The sequence below is a fragment of the Glossina fuscipes genome, unplaced genomic scaffold (assembly GCF_014805625.2).
Source record: "Glossina fuscipes isolate IAEA_lab_2018 unplaced genomic scaffold, Yale_Gfus_2 3, whole genome shotgun sequence".
NCBI lineage: Eukaryota > Metazoa > Arthropoda > Insecta > Diptera > Glossinidae > Glossina > Glossina fuscipes.
This window is the reverse complement of record NW_023998417.1, coordinates 9,817,701-9,838,813: the sequence shown is the minus strand read 5'-3', so window position 1 is coordinate 9,838,813 and position 21,113 is coordinate 9,817,701. Positions and strand designations below refer to the sequence as shown.

At 32.5% G+C, this 21,113-nt stretch overlaps 1 protein-coding gene across 7 annotated transcripts in view; it reads left to right on the top strand.

The window, feature by feature from the left end:
• LOC119635162 (homeobox protein 5) overlaps positions 1-21,113 on the top strand; it is a 40,479-nt gene that overhangs the window by 8,658 nt on the left and 10,708 nt on the right. For 2 of the 7 annotated variants that reach the window (XM_038029791.1, XM_038029798.1), the window contains exons 1-5: positions 8,788-8,806; positions 8,860-8,905; positions 17,211-17,481; positions 17,576-18,438; positions 20,325-20,443. In XM_038029791.1, the coding sequence (XP_037885719.1) occupies positions 17,268-17,481; positions 17,576-18,438; positions 20,325-20,443 (1,196 nt within the window). In that variant the 5' untranslated portion in view covers positions 8,788-8,806; positions 8,860-8,905; positions 17,211-17,267. Of the gene's footprint in view, positions 1-8,787; positions 8,807-8,859; positions 8,906-9,615; positions 9,741-17,210; positions 17,482-17,575; positions 18,439-20,324; positions 20,444-21,113 lie in introns of those variants that run through there. The other 5 variants (XM_038029797.1, XM_038029796.1, XM_038029795.1 and 2 more) reach the window with 3 other exon arrangements.

Here is a 21,113-nt window from a genome sequence, read left to right as displayed (position 1 = left end):
TGATCCGTCTCGCTCTCTCTCTCTCTCTCTCTCTCTCTCTTTCTCTCCCTCTCTCTTGTGAAGTTCTTTTACTCAACTAAAAAGCATTCACTTAAAGAGCTAGGCGAGGGGAAAGTACATCTATGTTCGATTTTAAAAATTGATCTTTTAGCTTACCTCAGTTAGCTCGGTTTCGATAAATGTTGCCCTTTTTGTTGGGGTAAGGTAAATAAAGCAAGAGATATATGTGAATAGTGTTGTGGGTAATTGACGGATTTAATAAAATGGGTATGGTTGTGCGTATGTGCGTGCTTGGGCTTGTGTGCGTGTGTTTGTTATCGGATTTTGATAATAATTGGCACGAAAACCATAATCAATTATTAGAAAATGTAGACGTAAATGTTCAATTAAATCGATGTCGTTTATATTAGAAAATTGTTGCTTTAAATTAAAATAAGAAAATTATAATTGGCTATAGCCTAATCTTTTATTCCCTTCATCTAATGCTTAAAGGTTTCTTTCATAAGACGAAAGATAGTTCATAATATTAGGCGTGGCTGATTCTTTTCATTTTTCCATATATACAGTAGAAGATAATCAAAACTTTCTACCGCTGCTCGTGTATCTTAGGAGTTAAGGCTAACAAACTAATTTTTTTTTTTTTTTTTTTGCTTTTAAACACAGAAATGTTCTCTGCGCGTACTCTGGGCTTTCGTTCACTTTCAACTCTTGCAATTTGTGTGCAAGAAACAAATTTGAATTGAAGCCCAAATCCACTTTTACCGTAGATATTATACGGATTGCCACATAGGCAGGCAGGTGGACAGAAAGGCAGACGGACAAATAGATATGTTTACATCGATTCATTATCGATTGGATACACTGATGAAGAGTATACATCTTCAATTTTAGTTTTCTATTTTAAAGAATCCGATCTTCAGTCATTGGCGCTGTTGACCGAGAAAGACGCAAACCTTCATGTACATAAACGAAATGAGATGAATTTTAAGTAGACATAGACCTTTGTATAGTCTTCGTTTTTTTTTTTTTTTGCCTTCTTTCCTAATAATAATGTAATTAATTTTACTAAATTTTATTAAATGAGATCAGACTTAAGAACATTTTTTTTAAAAAGCTTATACAAATTTTTACTTATATAATTCTGGATTTGATATTTTTGATATCTATCCTCGTTACTGCATAGTTAGTAAAGAAATCAATGGAATTTGAGTAACATACCTGGTAAAAAACACACTACTGGTGAAGCATTACAGTAGGCCAGTGCGTTTCCTATAACATCCCTCTTTGAGATAAGACAAGTGGGTGTATCAAACGTAATTTATATATACCACGAAAATTGTCCACAAGAGTACCAGACGGATAAACAGACAGATAAGTTTAGAACGATTCTGATAAAAAGTGAGTTTAACCCAAGTGCTCCTTAATCCAAGGAGCAAACCCTTGTACTACAAGTCTAGTGTAGTGTAGGGTATAGAAATGGTATTTTGCTCCCAGATGGTTTTGGAACATGCTATATGATGTTTTTAATATATCAACGTAATATATGTGAAAAACATGTTTACTAATTTTATTTTAATGTTCGCTGGGATTGAAAAATTCGCAAAAATTGTCATATATAAATGGGAAGGCTTTCTGTAAGGTCCAATTCTAAAATATAAATTTATTTTAATTTCTTTCATTAGTTACATGTGAATATGTTTTTCTCGTTTCAGTATGTATATATGTATGTGCATTTTTGTATGTGCCCCTAAATAAATTTTGATATTTTTAAAGTAAAGAAACGTTTGTGCTTTCAATTAACCGCGTCCAATCAGTGGAATTTGTGCTATAAAGCAGTATAAAAATCTGTAGACACATCCAACCAAAAAATATAGCGAATAATTTAGTAAACAAAAAATAAAAAAAAAAAAAAACTTATTTCTTCATCATTTTTATCGCCACTATCAACAATCATATCAACACCATCACCACCGTCATCCTCATCTTCATCCTCATCCTCATCCCCATCGCAGCATTGCTACTACATTTGTGAGAGAAAAAAAAAAAAGAAAAGAAGCCGATATGCGCCAAATAAATGAGTTTTGTTTCTAATTGAAGATAAATATGAATGCTCCCCATAATATTTTAAGCAGACGCAAGCGAACACAAGTAAAATAGTTTTGTTTCTCTCACTCTATGCCAATAGACAGCGACAGGTGGCTCAGCGAATGAATGATGAATTTGTTCTGCCGTAGACGTTCTCGAATGTATGCAGCAAAGATACCAAAAACTCTATTGAGCTACTACTAAGCGTTCTATTAATTTTAGAAAAAGAAAAAAAAAACCACATTTTCTTCGCCTCGAGGAACAAGGCGAAAATGAGGCAATGGGAGAAGATAATTTGATAAATTCAGATGTCTTTCTGCAAAACACCGAAACAATTCTTATACGTTACTCTAGCGCATAAACTATCTGGCAAGCTTAGAAGTACTAGAAGTTGGTCGTGAAAGTGCAATCTAAGTGAATCTTAATGTATATAAGACCAGGAAAGTTGCCAGATTATGTAACGCCAGTCTTTATTTTCATTGAATTTTGGAAACTTCTGACAACAATTAAGCACAATTTGGAGTTCATTATTATTTTCTTGCTTATTTGTTACAAAAAACTAAAAGTTATCAAGTGAAGACATTATGACGGGCAACCCTAACACCACCCTCCTCATACTCATCAATCACCTAATGAATTTTCAAAATAAGGCTCTTTACTGGAAGTTCATGAAAAAGTTATTCGATCTGAATCATTTTTAACAGCCTTCATGGTTGGGCCAAAACACGCCAGTGTAGCGAATTTCATCAAAATATTGCCAAAAATTTCGACCTGTAGCTTGAACACAACTGTACATGGGCAGACGGGCAGACGGGCTTAGATATAATTAATTCTGAATCGATCGGCACAATAAAAAATGCGTCTATGGTAAGGGCTTTTGCGTCGTACATACCTCCGCACAAACTTAATATACCGTGTGCCAAAAATGATGTAGACTATAAATAGCGACACGGATAGATGGACAGACAAGCTTATAGTATAAAAAAATGGGCGGACAGACAAGACTCAGTCAGAAAGTGATTCTGAACCGATTGGTATAGTAAACGGTGAGTCCATGTTAAGGGCTTTTGCGCTTACATACTGCTGCACAAACTTAACATACCTTTGTACCAAAAGTGATGCAGGATATAAAAAAGCAAACGTAATTTTCAACATTTGGGTCTTACATTGTCTATTACGAAGCTTCTTTTCGACTGAGAAATTTTTAGTTTCGCAAACATTGCATTATTTATGAATTCTGTATTTATTTCTGATCGCTGCGCCACAAATCTACGGCACAGGGGATATGTTAGATTTGTCATTTGTTTGTGAGTAAAAATTTCAATATCCCACAATATATATATATATATATATATTTGTATATATATAATCAATTAGTTTTAAGGTAGAAACTTGTCTCTCTCTGATTGATACAAATATTTTCTCTAGAATACACTTCCAATGTAGTTCTCATAGAGTGTGCACGTTCTTGATCAGTGTGAATGTGAAATTAAATTTAGACGGGTTTCAAAAATCAGCTAATCTGAATCAAGAGTGTGTCCATAACTAATAGAAACTTCTGAATCGCACAAAAATATCATCTTAAAATGAGTAAATAAATCTTCTCCGGGTATATTACTTTTTTCATACATCGTCAGATCGCCAAAGTTGAGCCACACCGACTTGTTTAGATTTTCTAACAACATTTCAAGCTTAATAGCGATTGGTTAAATTACCAGCAGACGTTTCTTTTATAGAAGAAAGAGGTCGCGTTAATCGGTGACCCTCGCGAATGAAACTGCATGAGATGTTAATGAATGAATGATATCTTTACTCTAACGTCAACTTTGGACCAACTCTAGAGCTCTATTAGAATTCTCGTCTGCACGGTGTGAAACACGGCAACGATAATTCTTCTCTATTATATTTTAATTACAAGTTTATAATCTCTTTACTATCATATCGCTTCTTTTTATTATATTTAAAATGCTGTGAAAATGATTTGTACCGCACTTGAGATTTGAACCTGCGAATACTGACTTGCTAGTTGCTAGTTTTTTACTTATTCGCCAACTCATGCAGACAAATATGTTTCCAGCGCCCTTTCCTTTTTACCGTCTTTTTAAAAAACCTTTTAACAATTTTTTATTGACTAACTGAGGATATGCACCTTATGCGTGACGAGCCAATAATTGTAGAACTCTAGCGCCTAATTCCGTAAATTATTTCCTTTCTAAAATATATAACCTTAGTTACGGATTAAGGCTATGCTTGCAAGAATTGAATTGATCTGGAAAACATTCAAACGCAGAAGAAATAGATTAAGAAGTAGTTGCAATAGTGGATCGAAATTGATTGAGAAATTCATTTCAATTAATTCAATTCAACGATAGGAAACCGAATAAATAATTCTTCAATTCGATAATAAAGTTGTTAAAGATACCCGTGTAAAGGAATCCGCATTCGTTTATTTCACTTATATGTGGCAGTATGGTATTTCATTTCATCTGAAAATTGTTAAACATATATTTATTAATATATCGACGAATTAAAAAAAAAAAAAAAAAATAGAAAAAAAGAATCGCCGAAAAAATTTACTGAATATTAGTCATCGGTAATATAGTCATAGTCATCGCAATATAAATGCCATTCATCAATGTGTGTATGTGCCTATGATATTTTATTAAAAGTGAATGAAAGTAGCAGATACGTTGCATTAGTTTTATGCGCAATCAAAAATTTAAAAAAAAAAAAAAAAAAAAAAATTATATATACATATACATATACATAAATATATAAAGTATGTGTAGAATCAAATCTCATTATATTTAGGCTAACAGGTTCGTGTATGTAGGGACGGTAGTCACTCTAAGGAAATGATTGAAAGATATCTAGACAAAAAAATGTCGTAATTATGTGTACATGTATATATGAATATGCTTAAAATAAATTATTTTCATTTTTCGTTTTCTTTGTTGTAATTTATTAAAAATCTATAAATATATTATGCCCTCTATACAGGACGTTTTGGGAAGAAGAGGAGAGGGTTCAAGTAGCTTAGCCCAAATGCAGATAAATATATATCTTAATAAGCCCAAATATATTTATCTATCTATATATATATATATATATATGCATATATGCAAGCATAGAAAACAATTGTTTGCTTCAAAGTACAGTTGTGCACTTAAGAGTAAAGCAGAAGGAATACAATGCATTTTGCTTGCATTCATCATGACATGAATAGAGGGATATTTCTATTCTGTGTGTGTATTCATATGCGCATGATGATGTATTTGCAGTCAACATCTTTAAAGTGTTTTTAATCAAATTCACATTTAATTTATTTGCACTCGCAGAGATGTGTATGCCATTAGCTTTTCATAATAAAATATAATATAAGCATACATACTATATTATATACATGCATACATATGTTTCCTTGATTTTTTTTATTTTTTTTTTTTCTTATTATTATTAATTTTATTGTTATTAAATATCTCATTTGCCGCTGTGCCGCTCTCTCTGTGCTACTATTCATTTATTACAATAATAACGATGGCCCAATGTATCGCAATTCATATATAAAAAAATTTGAATAAATCTACATATGTTTGTGTGCACACACATATTGTGTGCAGTGGACATTTTGAATATAACGAAAACTAAAAAGTTAATTTCGAAATTTTGAAATAACTTTGAAAGAACTACGAAATTTGTGTGGGACGTTTTTCATAATACATCTATCCTTACGATGCTATGACGACAAATACATCGATGAGCAAAGATCTAAGATGTCTTAGGCTACGCGAAACGTAAACGAAAAACGTTCTACTATATAAAATCTATTAATGATTTTACTTTTGAACCGGTCATAAAGAAGAAGCGAATCGATTTACCCTAATGAAATTTATTTAGCTGATTCTTGAAGTTGACACGAGTGATAGAAGAGTATGAAGGCCAACTTGTTTTCCTCGAAATAAAATGAAGAAAAAACATTTGTATATATATATATATGTACATATATATAAGATAATTTATTTATTAATAATCGATTCATTTTGATTGAGTGGAAGTTATTACCACTGCTAGTGAAAATGCAGCAAGAAATTAGTTTAATATAATGTAAGGCTTTTCAATTGTAAGTCATTTAGTCTGTAGCAGCGTAGTGTTTGTAAATGACATTTCAGTCATTAGTTCACGCAAAAGTAGATGACGTTAATAATTTTCGAAAATCCTCTTACACAACTCGCTAAAAGTCGGTAGACAAAAATAAGCCGAATCGATTGTGATCTCCAAATTTTATTTCTTCTCTTTATTAGATTTTATGATTTTTTTTTTTTTTTTTTTTTTTTTTTTATATTGGCAGATACGTACGATATGCAAAAACTTTTGCTTTACATGCGCATAAGTACGTGTGCATGTATGTATATATGAATGTTTTAGTTTTTTACTGCCACTTGGCCATTGTTGTCTCCTCGTCGTGTTTTAGTAGGCAAAATGCCAAATATTTTTCCCTTTTTTTTTTTTTTTATTTTTTTATTTTTTTTTAAACAAATTATTGTCGCGCTCGACAACATTTTTCGTATACAAACGATGAAAAAATTGAGAATAAATAAACATTTCTTTTAGTTGGCACCGGTCGGGGGTAAAGCGTTAAAAAACCGTCTTGTCAGATGTGCAGACCCGTGCAATTTGCTTGCATATCTTCTATTACAGCATGTTGTTGATTTCTTGTTAGTACTTAATTAACTTTTTCCCGTTTTGTCTTTCAATTCACAAATAAACGAAAAACCTTTGCGCGTCGAATTGATCTTTGTTATTAAAACAATTCTTATCGGGTCAGAGAGCAAATCAACCATGTTGACTGTAGTGAAAAGAACGATTTGTTTCTATTTTTTTTTTTTTTTGGGGAGGGGGGGGAAATGACAGATACATAGATTGCGCATAAGTATAAATCAATTTGTTTATGAATTGTTCCTGATTATATCCATCACCGAAGGATAAGGAGTATACGCATTTTGTTGAAGCGTTTGCAACGCACAGAATGGAGCTTGACAGACCTCACAAACAATTCATATTCTTGAACATCATCAAATTCTCAATCGATTTGAGCATGTCAGTGCGTTCGACTGTCCATCTGTCCCGCTCTTTGTCTGTGTAATGTCTGTTGTAAATATTCTCCTGGAAGTTCTTTCACGCGGGTTGCCATTGAAAATGTGGCAAATCGGAGGAAGGATGCGCCTAAAATGCCACGTAAAGTGAGAACACGTGTTTTTCAAAAGGAATAGAAAATTGATTTATGCTCATTGCTTATAAGCGACAGTAAATAAATTGATAAAAATTTGAACACATGTTTTATGTATTTGTAAAAAATGGTAAAAACTTACCACGCCTACCTAGTACATCAACTTTATGACGAGCAGAAGCAAGTTTCGAAAAAAATATAAATTCTTGAGTAATTTCAAATCCGCAATGCATCTAAACATGTCCGTGTGTTCGTCTGTCCATATGTCCGTCTGCCCAACTGTTTAATATCTATAGTATACGTTCTCCAGTCAGAAAATATGAAGTCTCTCGCCAACAAATTTGCAAAAGAATTTGAGCGTAGCCCGTCAAAGGACACGCCTACATCCCCCACACGCCTATGCAAGAAGAAGTATGAACAACTTTGCTTTACGTGTTTTTTGCCCATTGCACTACAACAAATATGTTACGTAAACTTCCACTTTTATTCAGAAAATAGGAGAAATCAGCCAATATTATAGGATATGAAAATTTAGTTCTCTTCCTTTGTTTAAATCGGTCATAGGTATAAAAGGTTTTTTCACGACTGAATATAACTTTCTCCTTCGTTTTCTTTCATGTTGTCTTGTCGGCGTAACTAACGATGTGCGTAAAAGTTTAAACATGATAGGATACTCGGAAGGGCCCGCAATATCGATTGGAAGTGCTTACTTGACAAAAAAGCAAGTTTACAAAAAGCGAATGAGACCTAATTAATAAAAGATTTAAATATCAATTTCAGTATTTATTCACTACTCTATATCTGTACTACTATACTCCTCCATCTGTATTACTATAGCAAATTTTTAATTTTTCAAGGTTTCTTCAATTTTTACCTACGAACTCTTTTTACTTGTTGTACGAGGATATATTAAGTTTCTGTAAATGTGCACACCAGCTAGAAGGAGTTGAGTTTAACTCACCTTTTATTATATCAATCTGTTTAGAATTGTTTTCTGAATCGCCCTTGTCTCTCCGTCTGTCCGTTTTGTATTCAGGTAGCAATTTTTGACATATTTTGATAGACCGCGGTGCTTTCGCCTAAGGACGAACGCTGTTGAAGATGATTCGGGTCCGATTACTTTTTCGACTACTTCCCATATAAGGTATTATTTTGAAAAGTCTATATGAATAACTGCATTAAACGAAGTGATGTGGAGTAGTGTACAACGTGTTTGCTTGTCGGACTTGATTTGTGAGAGAAAACAAACTAAACATAATAAGAATAATTTAAAATAATTTTACGACAGCCAACACACATATACATATACATTTTCGTATCTCGGACATGTATTTCTAGGACTTGCTAGTAAAATGATAAATGAGTGCTTGATATAAAAGTTTTTTATCGGTCAACTGCAGACCAGTGGTATTGCTATTAAAAAATGTATTTGAATGTAAAGCCGCAAAATTGCCCATTCATATGCAACGAATGAATGGATCAATTTTCTAACGTGTATTATATTTCTCGACTAAATGTAAATATTTTTTAATTTATATCTTTTTCAGGTACATAATTGATTTAAATGTTCCAGATGCAGTATGTTCAGTACATGTATGTATGTATGTATGTATGTATGTATGTATGTATGTACGTATGTAAAATTTAACTCATGTGTTCATATGTTCAACTTGCGTATATAATTTTTGCCTCGTTAAACAAACGTTAAAGCATCACATTAAATAACAAAGCTTTCCATATCGAATTCTCTGTCCGACATTTCTGAAATTAGTAAAAAAAAATCTAACTAAATTTTACGATAAGCTAGTGAATTAAGCTAAAGAACAAAAAAAAAAAAAAAGAAACATCATATCATATTTTATGTACGAACATGAATACATATAATGTATGTGTGTTTTCCGATATCATCATAAATGAAGAATAAATGCAAATGTATTTTGTTAAAATACATTAATAATAGATATCATGGAGAAACAATATTGAAAACATGAAAATCGACTAAAATTACTTTTAAAATATGCTTTTAATTTATTGATTTGTGTTTTATTTTATATGAATTTATGATTTATTTTTTTCTTAAAATTAATTTGCAGATTTTTATTGATTTATATGTTGTTGTGTTCCTCTCAACCAACCATCTATCTCCACAACAAGCACCACAACAAATAAACCGACAACCATTATTTTCCACCACAGCCACAGCCATATCAACCATCATCAAAGTATTAAAAAAAAAAAAGCAAAAGAAAAAAAAAAAAAACAAAAAAAATATTAAAAAAAAATTTTAAATTTTTTTTAAAAAAAAAAAAAAAAAAAAAAAAAAAAAAAAGAAATCGTCAAAACCTAATAACCACCAATTCAGCAACCATTACCAATACTAGCACCACCACCACCACCACCACAATTCATCATGGCAACCATAAACTCGGTAAGTAGTAGTACTTGTTGAAATAAATCTCTCTCTCTCTCTCTCTCTCTCTCTCTGTGTTCTCGGTTCCTGAAATGCAAATCAACTCAGTTGTAAACATACAATACGTACATATCTACATATCTACACTCATACATGTGTCGCCATGATTCATTGCATTTATGAATTATCATTCATACCGTTCAGCCGTTTCTTTATTTAGTTGCTTTGCTCGATCATAAATTATCTAAATTATTATTTATCTCTAATTTTTTTTTTTTTTTTTTTTTTTTTTTTGTTTATTGTAAATGCATTCATCCAAAGTTCTTTTGCAGGATTCACGTGCACATTGGTATACACAGGCTTACCGTCATTCCCCCTTCCGCCCCCCACCAGAAAGGAATCAATCATAAGTGTGTTCATCAATTTCAAAAAGCATTTCGTAATTAGTTATGCATCAATTGTTCAATGTATCAACTTGATTTTATCGCTCCTTATTGCGCTATGATTAGCTTTTCATAGTTTTACATAGATAGATAGACAGACAATGTAAAAATTAAAGGAACTTTTAAGAAAGAACATATTACGAATGAATAAGTTGTGTGAATATGTTTGCTAATTGGGTTTTTCGTTTACGACCGGAAATAAATAGTGTGCTCTTTGTCCTCCTAAGTTAAGATTTGGCATAGGTCTCTTTGAACATGATCGTGAAGGTGGTGATGAATGCTATCAAAACATCGTAACTTTCTCTAATCGATATTAATTGGATTGAATGTAAGCAATTTTCGGTTTCAATGCCGGCATATCATCTAACTTATAAAACTACAACTACAATTGAGCGAACGAATATTGGGGGATTCGGAGCGAAATTTCGTTTGTTTGGCCAAGAAAGTCGATTTATCTTTAGTGCGCAAACGTTTTATTAAGAACTATGGAATTCAGTGAGTTGCCATTCGGCGGTTTGCCTTTACTTTGTCGTTATCACCTGCTACCGACGTTCCAGAAGGTGATGAAATTTTGCAAACCTGTTTTGGCGCCAGCGTTTTCTATCCATGCGTGTCCAATAAGTTTTTTTCTTGCTTGAACATGACTTTTATCTCTTCGCCAGTAACCGAAGTAAACTTTTCATATTTGGCAAGGCACCAAACGAAGTCTTTTGCGCAGAGTAAAAATAAATTTTTCATACCATATGAGCATTACGGCATCAGCTATATCAAATATATGAAGACAATGCGCCTTAAATGTGAACTTGATTGTGAAAAAATGCAGTTAAGTTCCCGGTTGGCTGAAAGGAAAATGACTTTCCGAACAATACGTTCCATTTGGGCTGGCATCAAGGTCTTGCGATTTGATTTTAACAGAAGATTCACTGCACTCACGTGGTTTGGTCCAAAGATGAAAGCTATTGACTTCCTCACATATAATGCTCTATTTTGAAAGACTCGTTCCGTGAAAAATATTTGCGCTTTTAATATTGAATAGAAAAAGAATTTCCGCATATTATGTATACATGTGAAAAATTTAACTCCTATTGAACGATTTTTTAACCCTCCTTCCAATATCCTAAATCCTATTTGACCCTCCTTCCATATGAATATACAGTGAAGATCTAATTTTTAATATTTCATAATAACATTTGGCGGAAAATAATTAGTTCACACGTGAATTTATTGTGATCATTTTGGGTTACGCAGGTCTGTATTTCAGACGATTGCTCCTGCTAAGGTTCCCACGATAAATACGCCTTTACCTGGAAATGAAGGATAATTTTTGGTATTTTATTACGAAGAAAAGTGAAGAAATACTTTTAAACAAAGTGATATAAGGTGTTTAAGAGACGGCCTTGTCCACCTCCCTTTTTTTCATAGATATTAAGCAGCGTAAAGTATATAAAGAGCTCTTCAAAGATTTAGGTCACTTATTGCAAACCCTACCGCATTTGGGATTCGAACCCACGACCATGGTATTGTAAACTAAAGTCTTGATTCTTTTGGGGATTTCTATGGTTGTAAGTTGGAAAGTCTGATCATCGAATCTTTGTGCAACGATTTAGATTATTGTTAAACTTTAGCTTGCGATGCCTGATAAAGAACCGTTCAAGTCTACATTCGTTTTTATGGACAACGCTTGGAGGCACTAATACAAACTTCAAGGACGCATAGACACATAGACACAAACAGATAACTTTCATAATCGCAGTAAAGGCGAACCATACCTAAATGATATGAAACTTTCACAACACATTATAAAGCATCGCAATGCGTAAAGGATGATCTCTTCGAACTTTTGAATCTTGGACTAAATGCATTGCATTGTCTTATGTGTTTTTTTAAAACAATTTGATGCATTTTAAAACTTCGATTCGATCATATGTCGAGTGTTTGTTGATCGCTGAATTATGAATCACAGAACTACGTAACCTTCATAAAATCGTTCTTCTTCAAGCTTTTTTTTTTTTTTTTTTTTTTGCAGAGGTTGTGCAAAATAATTCGCAAATGCAACGGCGTTGCTTGCCTAATATAATAATAAATATTTTCATTTACAATTTTCATATAAAAATTGTAAAACAAAGGAAACTATTATTACAAATATTTGCCCCTAAGTGCAATTTTTCGAAAGAAATTAAATTCAATTAAGAGAATAATACATAGAAGAACATTTATTCTAATTTTATGTTCATGACTATCTAGTGCAGTTACGCAAGCGTTTATAGTAAATCCGAAGATTGTCACATTGTGATTAAAATAATTTATTACCGTCATTTTCATCTCTTAATGCAAACTATTAAAATTTTATAAATATATGTTGAAAAGAACTATTTCTTCTTGCCAATAAAGTAAGATTTAATTTTAGAGAGAATACCAACGCAGTGAGGTTTATCATAATGCGATAAATGAAATATTGAACATTTTAGGAATGAAATGTTTTGTGCGCTGAGTGATTCATTCAACTACAGAGTGATGAATTTTTTTTTTGTTTTAATTATTATATTTTAAACTACAAAGTGATGAATTTTTTTTGTTTTAATTATGATAGTTTAAATACGAATATAATTTTACAATCATTTTGGCTCCTATGAAAATTTTATACCTAAAACTGGTTGTTAGGAGTCACTTATTCTATTTGTGTAATATATATATGTGAGAATTTGAGTCCATTTGGCTCCGTTCAATAAGTACTTGTTCTACTCGATCAAAGGCAAAAACAAAAAAAAAAAAAACAGATGCTCGGTGCATAAGAAATATATGGGTAAACAGAACGATATGATTATACATGAACTTGACGAGACCAATGCTGATTCGTCCATTATGCGGTCATCACTTTGTCGTTGCCATCTTGAGCCAACGGCGAGTTTATTGTTTTTCACTTTCGCATTTCGCATATGCTATTAATTTAAAAAAAAGAAAAGAACATTTTGAATGAATTATAGCAAATATTTTCGTCACCTTGTAATGCGATAACAATCATTCAGATCACTCCGCTAATAGGTCACTTCATCTACTAAGGAGCAATTTGCATGCACCTGCAAAAGCGATTACGAGTTTTCGGAAATGTAATTTAAAGCGTTTATCTTATGATTGCTTTCTGAACTTGAATATGAACTTGTCACATTTCCCCCATATTTGTTATGATCATCTTTTCCTACCTTCCAGCATAACATGCGTATGAAGCATTATAGTTGCCGAAGGGAAGGCAAACAGTTAATAACAATTATAAAAAGGGGCAAATTGTATGATGTTGAATTAAAAAAAACATTTTCATACAAACATTTTTTTAATTTAAAAATTTACTAAATAGAATAACATTTATATATAGAATGTGTATATGCAAGTGTAGAGAGATAAATAGGCCTCTCGTGTAACCGCTTCTGTCTGAATACGTATACATATATATGTATATACATATATATATATATATTTATGTATACATAAATATATGAAAATGTTTGTCTCACCACAATGAGAAAGTATGAGTGCGTTCGAGCAATTTAAGTGCTGTTTGGCAAGATGCCTCGCTTCATTCTCCTCTCTCACCTCTCGGTGTTATTATTATTCCTGTACATGCATCAAATGAATTTAGGGCATAATGTTAAAATGGTTTATTTTTCATTTTATTTTAAATTTTTAAAAATTTGTTTTTATATTCTCCTCCTCCTCTTCTTCTTCGTCAATGTTTTGCGAAACTCAACTATGCGAGAAAACATTTTGAAAAATTTGATATGCAAATGCGCTTTATGCGCCTTAGTGCATGCTTTAGTGTCCAATTAAATGCGCAAAGATAAAATATTTTTATAAAAAAAAGTAAAAATAAATACTTTTTATTTATTATAAATTATTAATATTTTAAGTATTTTATTTATATATGAGCTTCCACGGTAATAATAAATGTTTGATTAAAATCGACTTCTGAATTTTGAATAGGACATGGGTCTCTGTAGAAGTATTATTGTCGGTATGATTTTTCCTTTACACTATGCTACGTAAACATTTTCTCAAGTTTAGCAACGAATGGAAGTTATTAAGTGAGCACTAGATATTTATTTAGCCAAACGGCAAATGTTTCTTTATCTCCAAACTTTATCTTTTCTAGTTTATGTTTGCATCCGATTGATTTTGCTTTTTATTATTTTACTGATTGTAAGCGTAAGTGCGTACGATACTCCTTTTTTTTTTCTCTTTGCTATCCTTCATAGAATGCCATAGCTGAAATGCGTATGGCCTGAGTTAAATGGACTAGAGATGAGCGGCCCTTTGAAAATCGAAATGTAGATATATTCAGCGATATCTGAAATGTTTGGAATTTTTTATTGCAAGCCGGAATTTGGATTATTGAAATGATTAATGCATTTTTCAGCCAAAAAAAAAATGTATCTTATAAAGTTTATACATAGGTAATATAGTTCCTCATAGACTGCCTGTAGAGAAATTGTCTGGTTGGTAAAAAAAAAAAAAAACGCGCTTTTACACACACACACACACACACACACACAAAACTACCTACGTCAAAGACGGATTGTTATTCATTAGAATTTGTGAATGATTCTCCCGTCAATCAAATGTCAATGTCATTAGTAAATTTGTTATATACCTACCTGTACATAGTCGTGTATAAAGCATTTGTTGTTTATACCTATATTTAACTGCAAATACATTGATTTTTCTTCTGTTTGTTTGAATATTGAAATTTTTCTTTTTTTTTTTTTCATTTTGCTGTAAATGAAAATTCGAACAATAATTAAAAAGGGAACGTTTTTTCTCTTTTGTTTTGTCTTTTTGTAACACATAGAAATTTTACACATACAAAAAACACAACAATGTTACGCTGAATGCGTTTCCGATCGAAAAGGAAAAATGGGGCAAATAAACCAATTGAACAATTCAGGAAAATGTAGGAACTTGAACCCTAGTGTTCTAACCTTCTGACAGTGTGTAATCTTTTCCAAATCATACAGATGAAACTGACGCTGCTGTCATTGTTTTGCTTTGCGCTCTTACGTCAAAAAACGATTCGCTGTAACTCCCAAATGCATGGAGTGCTTTGAGTATATTTCAGCATTTGTAATAGAAACATATACAGATTTCTGACTAATATAACATTTTGACTTGATTTAGTCATTTCCATTTATATGCGAACGTACAGCCCTTCATCTATTGATGAGAATTGGGCATGTGTGTGTTTTTTTAGTCGGCAGCTACTGCTTTATGTACTGATCGAAACATGCTCCCATGTGAATAAAGAAACGCACCTTACAACAGATGCCGGTGCTTTGTTATTTATTTATTTATACCGTACATTGTTATTTGAAACGGCTGGTGTTCAAGGCCCTCCTAAGATGAATATATGAAAATAATAGAAAAACAGAATTAATTCTTGCACAAAATATCATTTTAATGGACGTCATAGGTCATTTGCTTGTATTATATATTTTGCGTTCGTAGGAGATGTGTATATATATATATATATATATATATTGGTAGTGTATGTATTAAGAAAAAAAAAAAATAAATAGAATTCAATTCAATTCAAGCTCCGCATATGTGATAAACAAACAAATAAATGTTTTTTTTTATAAATAACTGAGTGTAAGTCTAAGCAAACACTGTTTATGAACGTGTGCTACAATACCGAATATGAAAGAAATAACATATTCATTCTACACACGTGGTGAAGCGATGAATGACTTATTATTGCGTTAAGTTAGAAAATATATAACAAGTAAGAAAATTAAAGCCGGATCGAGTCTCTTATATCCATCATGACTTAGCACTGATATGGTTTCTTAAACTTTTTTCTTGGTGCTGCAAACTTTTTGATAAAAATATGAAATTTTGATATTCTATAGTATTGAGGGGGCGTGTTTGTCACTCCTTCACTTTTGTACAGGTGCTGTAAGAACATCCATAGATGCCAATTTTTTCCATTGCATCTATTATCGTTTATAAGTAATGAGGAAAGCACAGATGGTTTCATGTTATGTTGGTCATGTCTTTTGACCGATTCGGCTCAATTTCAAGACCAGCCCGTGTACAAGAATTTGCAATCTTTATGCCAAATCTGAAATCAATTTCAGTATGTTTGTAATCAGCAGGAACTTTGCTACATGCAAGCGGACAAACGGACATACTTAAGTCGGTTTAGAATTTGTTGCTGATCAAGAATATATATATATATATATATATATACGCTTTATGAAGTATCTGAGGCTTCCTGCTGGGATACCAAAATGAATACACCCCTGATCCTTCGATAATGTATATCTGCCAGCTATTAGGTAAACATTGTATGGAAAAATTTCAAAGAAAATCACAAACTGTAAAGACTATAAATATGGCCTTGCTCTGGCAACGCAACGCAACCAACTTCATCTCCTCTGAGAGAGATATTAAAAAAGTTCTTCAGATTTCAGAGAGTTAGTTACATTACTCTTTCTCTTTACTTAATACTTTAAAATTTTTACAAATATTGGGGAAAAGAAATTATAGTACGTTACGATAGGCAGGCAAACTGTTTTGGAACGTAACTAATGTTCTTCGTATGTCATATGTCAGTCACAATGAACGAAACGTTCAACAAATTGCATCGTAATGATGAATAATTTTGGTAATCACTTTTTATTTTTTCATGTCTTGTTTTGCTCGTCTATCACTAATTTAATTTTATTTCATTATTTCAGAGTGTTTTTTTCTTTAAAAATGTATTATAAAAAATTTTTTTCTTTAGTTTATTAAGAAAATTATTGAAAATATAAATGAACAAATTGTGCACAAGTGTCAATGTTTATATATATATATCTATATATATATATATATATATATATGAGCATAAGGCATTTACTTATTGCAATTTGACAGGAACATGAAATTTTTCGCCGACATGTATGTGAGCTAACACGAAATGATTGCGGTGCGCGTTTATGTGATTTTCGTGGCGTTAGATGTGTTCGAATGTAATTTTGTATGGAAGAAATGGAATAAAAATGTTATATTTTAGGTACCGAAAAGTATACACCTGCCGTTAGCTGGTCTCCCTGCGACGCCGCGTGTGCTCATGTGCAGTGCTTCAGTGGGCACGGAAGGTTCGGTTACTTTAAAATTACGCGATGCCAATTCATCGTCCTCGCCTTCGTCCGATTCCAATCAATCAGTGTCGACAGTCGCATCAAACGCTTCAAATGCAGTCAACAGTTTGGATAATGCGTTAACTATTGGTTATCCGGATCCGGAAATGTTGGCTGATGTATTGGGCACTTTGCAAACGGCTTGTAAGTAAAATTTGAAAAAAAAAAAACAGTGAAATAAAAACAAATGATTGAATGAAAAATTAATCCATAAATATGCATTTTTGTTCAAATATAGCCCTAAATAATAATAACAATCATTATCGTAGCAATAGTAATGATTGCAATAGCAAAGTGCAAATAAATAAATTAAACACAATAGTAACAACAGGAGCGGCAACACCAACACCAACACCAACATCAACAACAACAGCAACAGCAACAGCAACAGGAACGACAACTAACAGTGATAGCAATCCCAATAATATCAATACCAATCATATTAATAATAATCAAAATAACAATGTTGCGAATACCAATAATAATTGCATTAACAACATTAAAAACTGTGCGAATAATTTAAAAAGTCGTGTAACCATTAGTCGTCGTACCTCAAACGTAGCGCACAGTTCACAAACCCAAAAAGATTCCCCTAAATGTACGATAGCGGCCGCTGTTCAAACTGTATCCATTTCAACAAATACCACCAACAAGACTAACAGTTACATTAAAAATTGCTTGATACGCAGTAGCAGTTGCAATAATACCACCAATATTACGTCATTGGCTCAAATAATGAGCAATAGCAGTTCGAGTAACGGCAACAGCAACAGCAACAGCAACAGCAACAGCAGCAGCAATAATAATAATAACGCTAGCAGTACCTTTCAACAATTTCAAAGCAGTAGCAACAGTAATTTGTCATGCAGCAATAGCAACAGCAATTGCAGCAGTAACAGTAACTACAGTTCAAACAGTAACGATAGTTGTTTTAGTATAACTAGTAGCAGCAATAGCAGCAGTGGCAATATAAGTGTACGTTGTGCCCCCATTCCCTGTAATCGCAAAGTTCCTGTTTCATTAACAAATCCACCGAAAATATTGAAAAAAAACCGTTCAAAACTATCTTCGCCTAGCCGTCACGGTCCACAACAGTGTCAGGTAAGATGAATGAGAAAATTTCATATATATACATATATATATATATATATATATAAATTTTTTTTTTTTTTTAATAATCCAATCAATATTGGATCTGTTGAAATGGTACAAGTCATCTCGTAGCCAAATTCTTTCACTTTGCCGAGACTTGTGAATATGTTCCTATATGAATACAAGAACGCAATCGCATGTACGTGATTTTCACGCGCATTTTCATAAATGAACGCATAAAATATTGATTTCACTCATTTTTAGTCTAATGATATGTAATTAATACATTGTACATACAAATAAGACGTCATTAATTTTGTTGACGGTACATAGAACAATATTTATAAATGTCTAATGTACTTTCTGTGTATGTACCATAAATATATATGTGTCAGCAGATATATGTTAATGTGCTTTCATAAAATAAACTTCTTATCACGCTCACGACTTATTGAGACCATTTACACACTTATATATATATTACAGACATTTATAATATAAAATAAGTAAGAGAATTGTATTATATGTAATGTATTGTGTACAAAAAGTGAAATGAAATCCATTTTCGTATTTTATAATATTGGAGATGAGTGCGGCTGTGATTTATTCTACTTTTAGAATAAAAGTGGAAATGTGTATGGAGTACTTTGTCCGTAACAAGAAAAAAATACAGAAAGCAAAGGTCTTCACAGTTCGTGTAGTGTGAAGGTGTAGGCGTCGTAGGCACGTTTTTTGATGGGTTTGGGGCATTTTCAACTCCTTTTGCAAATTCTTAGGCGATAACTTTATTTTTGCGAATGGGAGAATGTTTACCATAGATACTACACACTTGGACAGACGTACAGATGGTACATAACCGAAGCATTCTTTCCGAATTTGAAACTAATCAAGAATTTATATACTTCGTGGGGGTTTTCAAGTTTGCCTCTGGGCGTTTCTACAAGATGTAAAGGACACACTATAAAACTGAGTGGGCGTGGGCGATTTTTGTAGAGGTACTACAACATCGTCCGTAGAGTATATGTTCAAATTTTTGCAGATTTATCTGCTGTAGTTTATAAGCAATAAGCAAAAAGCAAGTTTTCTATTTCGTTTGAAAAACAGAGCTGCTACATAGTACTACATCGGTGTTCTTCAACCGATTCGGTACATTTTCGATAGATGCACGCAAGAGCTTCCAATGTTTTTTCGCAAATTTAAAGTCGATTACTTCATTTTTGCGGCCAGGAGGATATTTACAAGAGACATTGCACGGGCGAACTCACAGTCAGACGGACAGACGGACATGCTTAAATCGATTTAGAAATTAATGTTGATCGAGAATATGTGTAATTTATGGCATCTCTGAAGCTTACTTCTACGTTGCAAACGTTTGGACAAAACGAACACACCCCTCATCCTTCGATAAGGTCAGATTAGGCAAGTTTGTAGCGAAGGAGATCTACAAGAACATATATGATGATTGACACTGTATTTTTTTTTTTTTGAAGTCTTCTACGAAACCTGAAACCAATTACTTTCGTGGAAATTTCTATTTTAGGCTGTTATAAGCACCTTAAGCAAAACACACTCACCGACAAAACATAAAAACTTATTTTACGTACGCAATATAAGAAATTATGAAATGTTGATGTACATGCAATACGTTTGCTAGTAAATAAGAAAAACTTTTTTAATTTCAAAACATCTTATATGCGTTAGTAGTTCGTATTCGTAGGATTTGATTGAACATACGAACGGCTTTTTAGCAGTAATAAACTGACCTAGAGATCGGACGTCTTTATATGAAAGAAACAACAAATCTCTTTGATTATAATAATATTCTTACGATAAAAGCACTTTTATGAATGTAGTTTTCATTTTAACTTTTTACTTATCTATCTTTTCTTTTATAGATTTGCAATAAAATATTTGGAAATGCATCAGCACTGGCTAAACATAAATTGACGCACAGTGACGAACGGAAATACGTGTGTGTTATGTGCTCAAAAGCATTTAAACGACAGGATCATTTGTAAGTTTCGAATACACGAATTTATGCCAACAGTGCACATCTAAGTATGCATATATCTAAGTATTTTCATATATATATATATGTAAGCAGTAATAATGTAGGCCTTTTTCAAATGCTGTGCATTTAGATGGATATTAGTTACGCTGTTTTTAGCAAGGCCTTTGATAGAATTAACCCCAAGCTATTAGTGTCACATAAGAGATCGTTTTTTTTTCATTCTGTACGTCAACGATCTCTAATGTCCACGGACGACGTGAAACTTTTCTTGCCTCTTAATTCGGGAACTTAGCCATCTCGCCTCCAAGCTAATGTTACTTTAATTTTTTGTAGTTAAACCTAAAAGAAAAGTAAGAAGCTGTCATTTTCGAGGCGTAATTTATCCGCAATGGAATATTTTATAGACTCACTTAGGCTGGATTGCGTGAATTCATTTCGGGATCTAGGTACGTTGAACACCCTGTCAATAAAGCTGGACAAGTGCTGGTCGAGCCAGTTTAACGATCCAAATATGACGAAAAGACTATAGGTCAGCTTAGTGCGCCCTATATTGACTCCAATTGACGCCTCGATCGTATGGTCAACGTCGTAACGTTGCTGGTGTGAATTCCATATAATTCTTGCAGAAGCATTTTTTGCTTTTTATTTGTAAGAAATTTGTGTTGGAATCCAA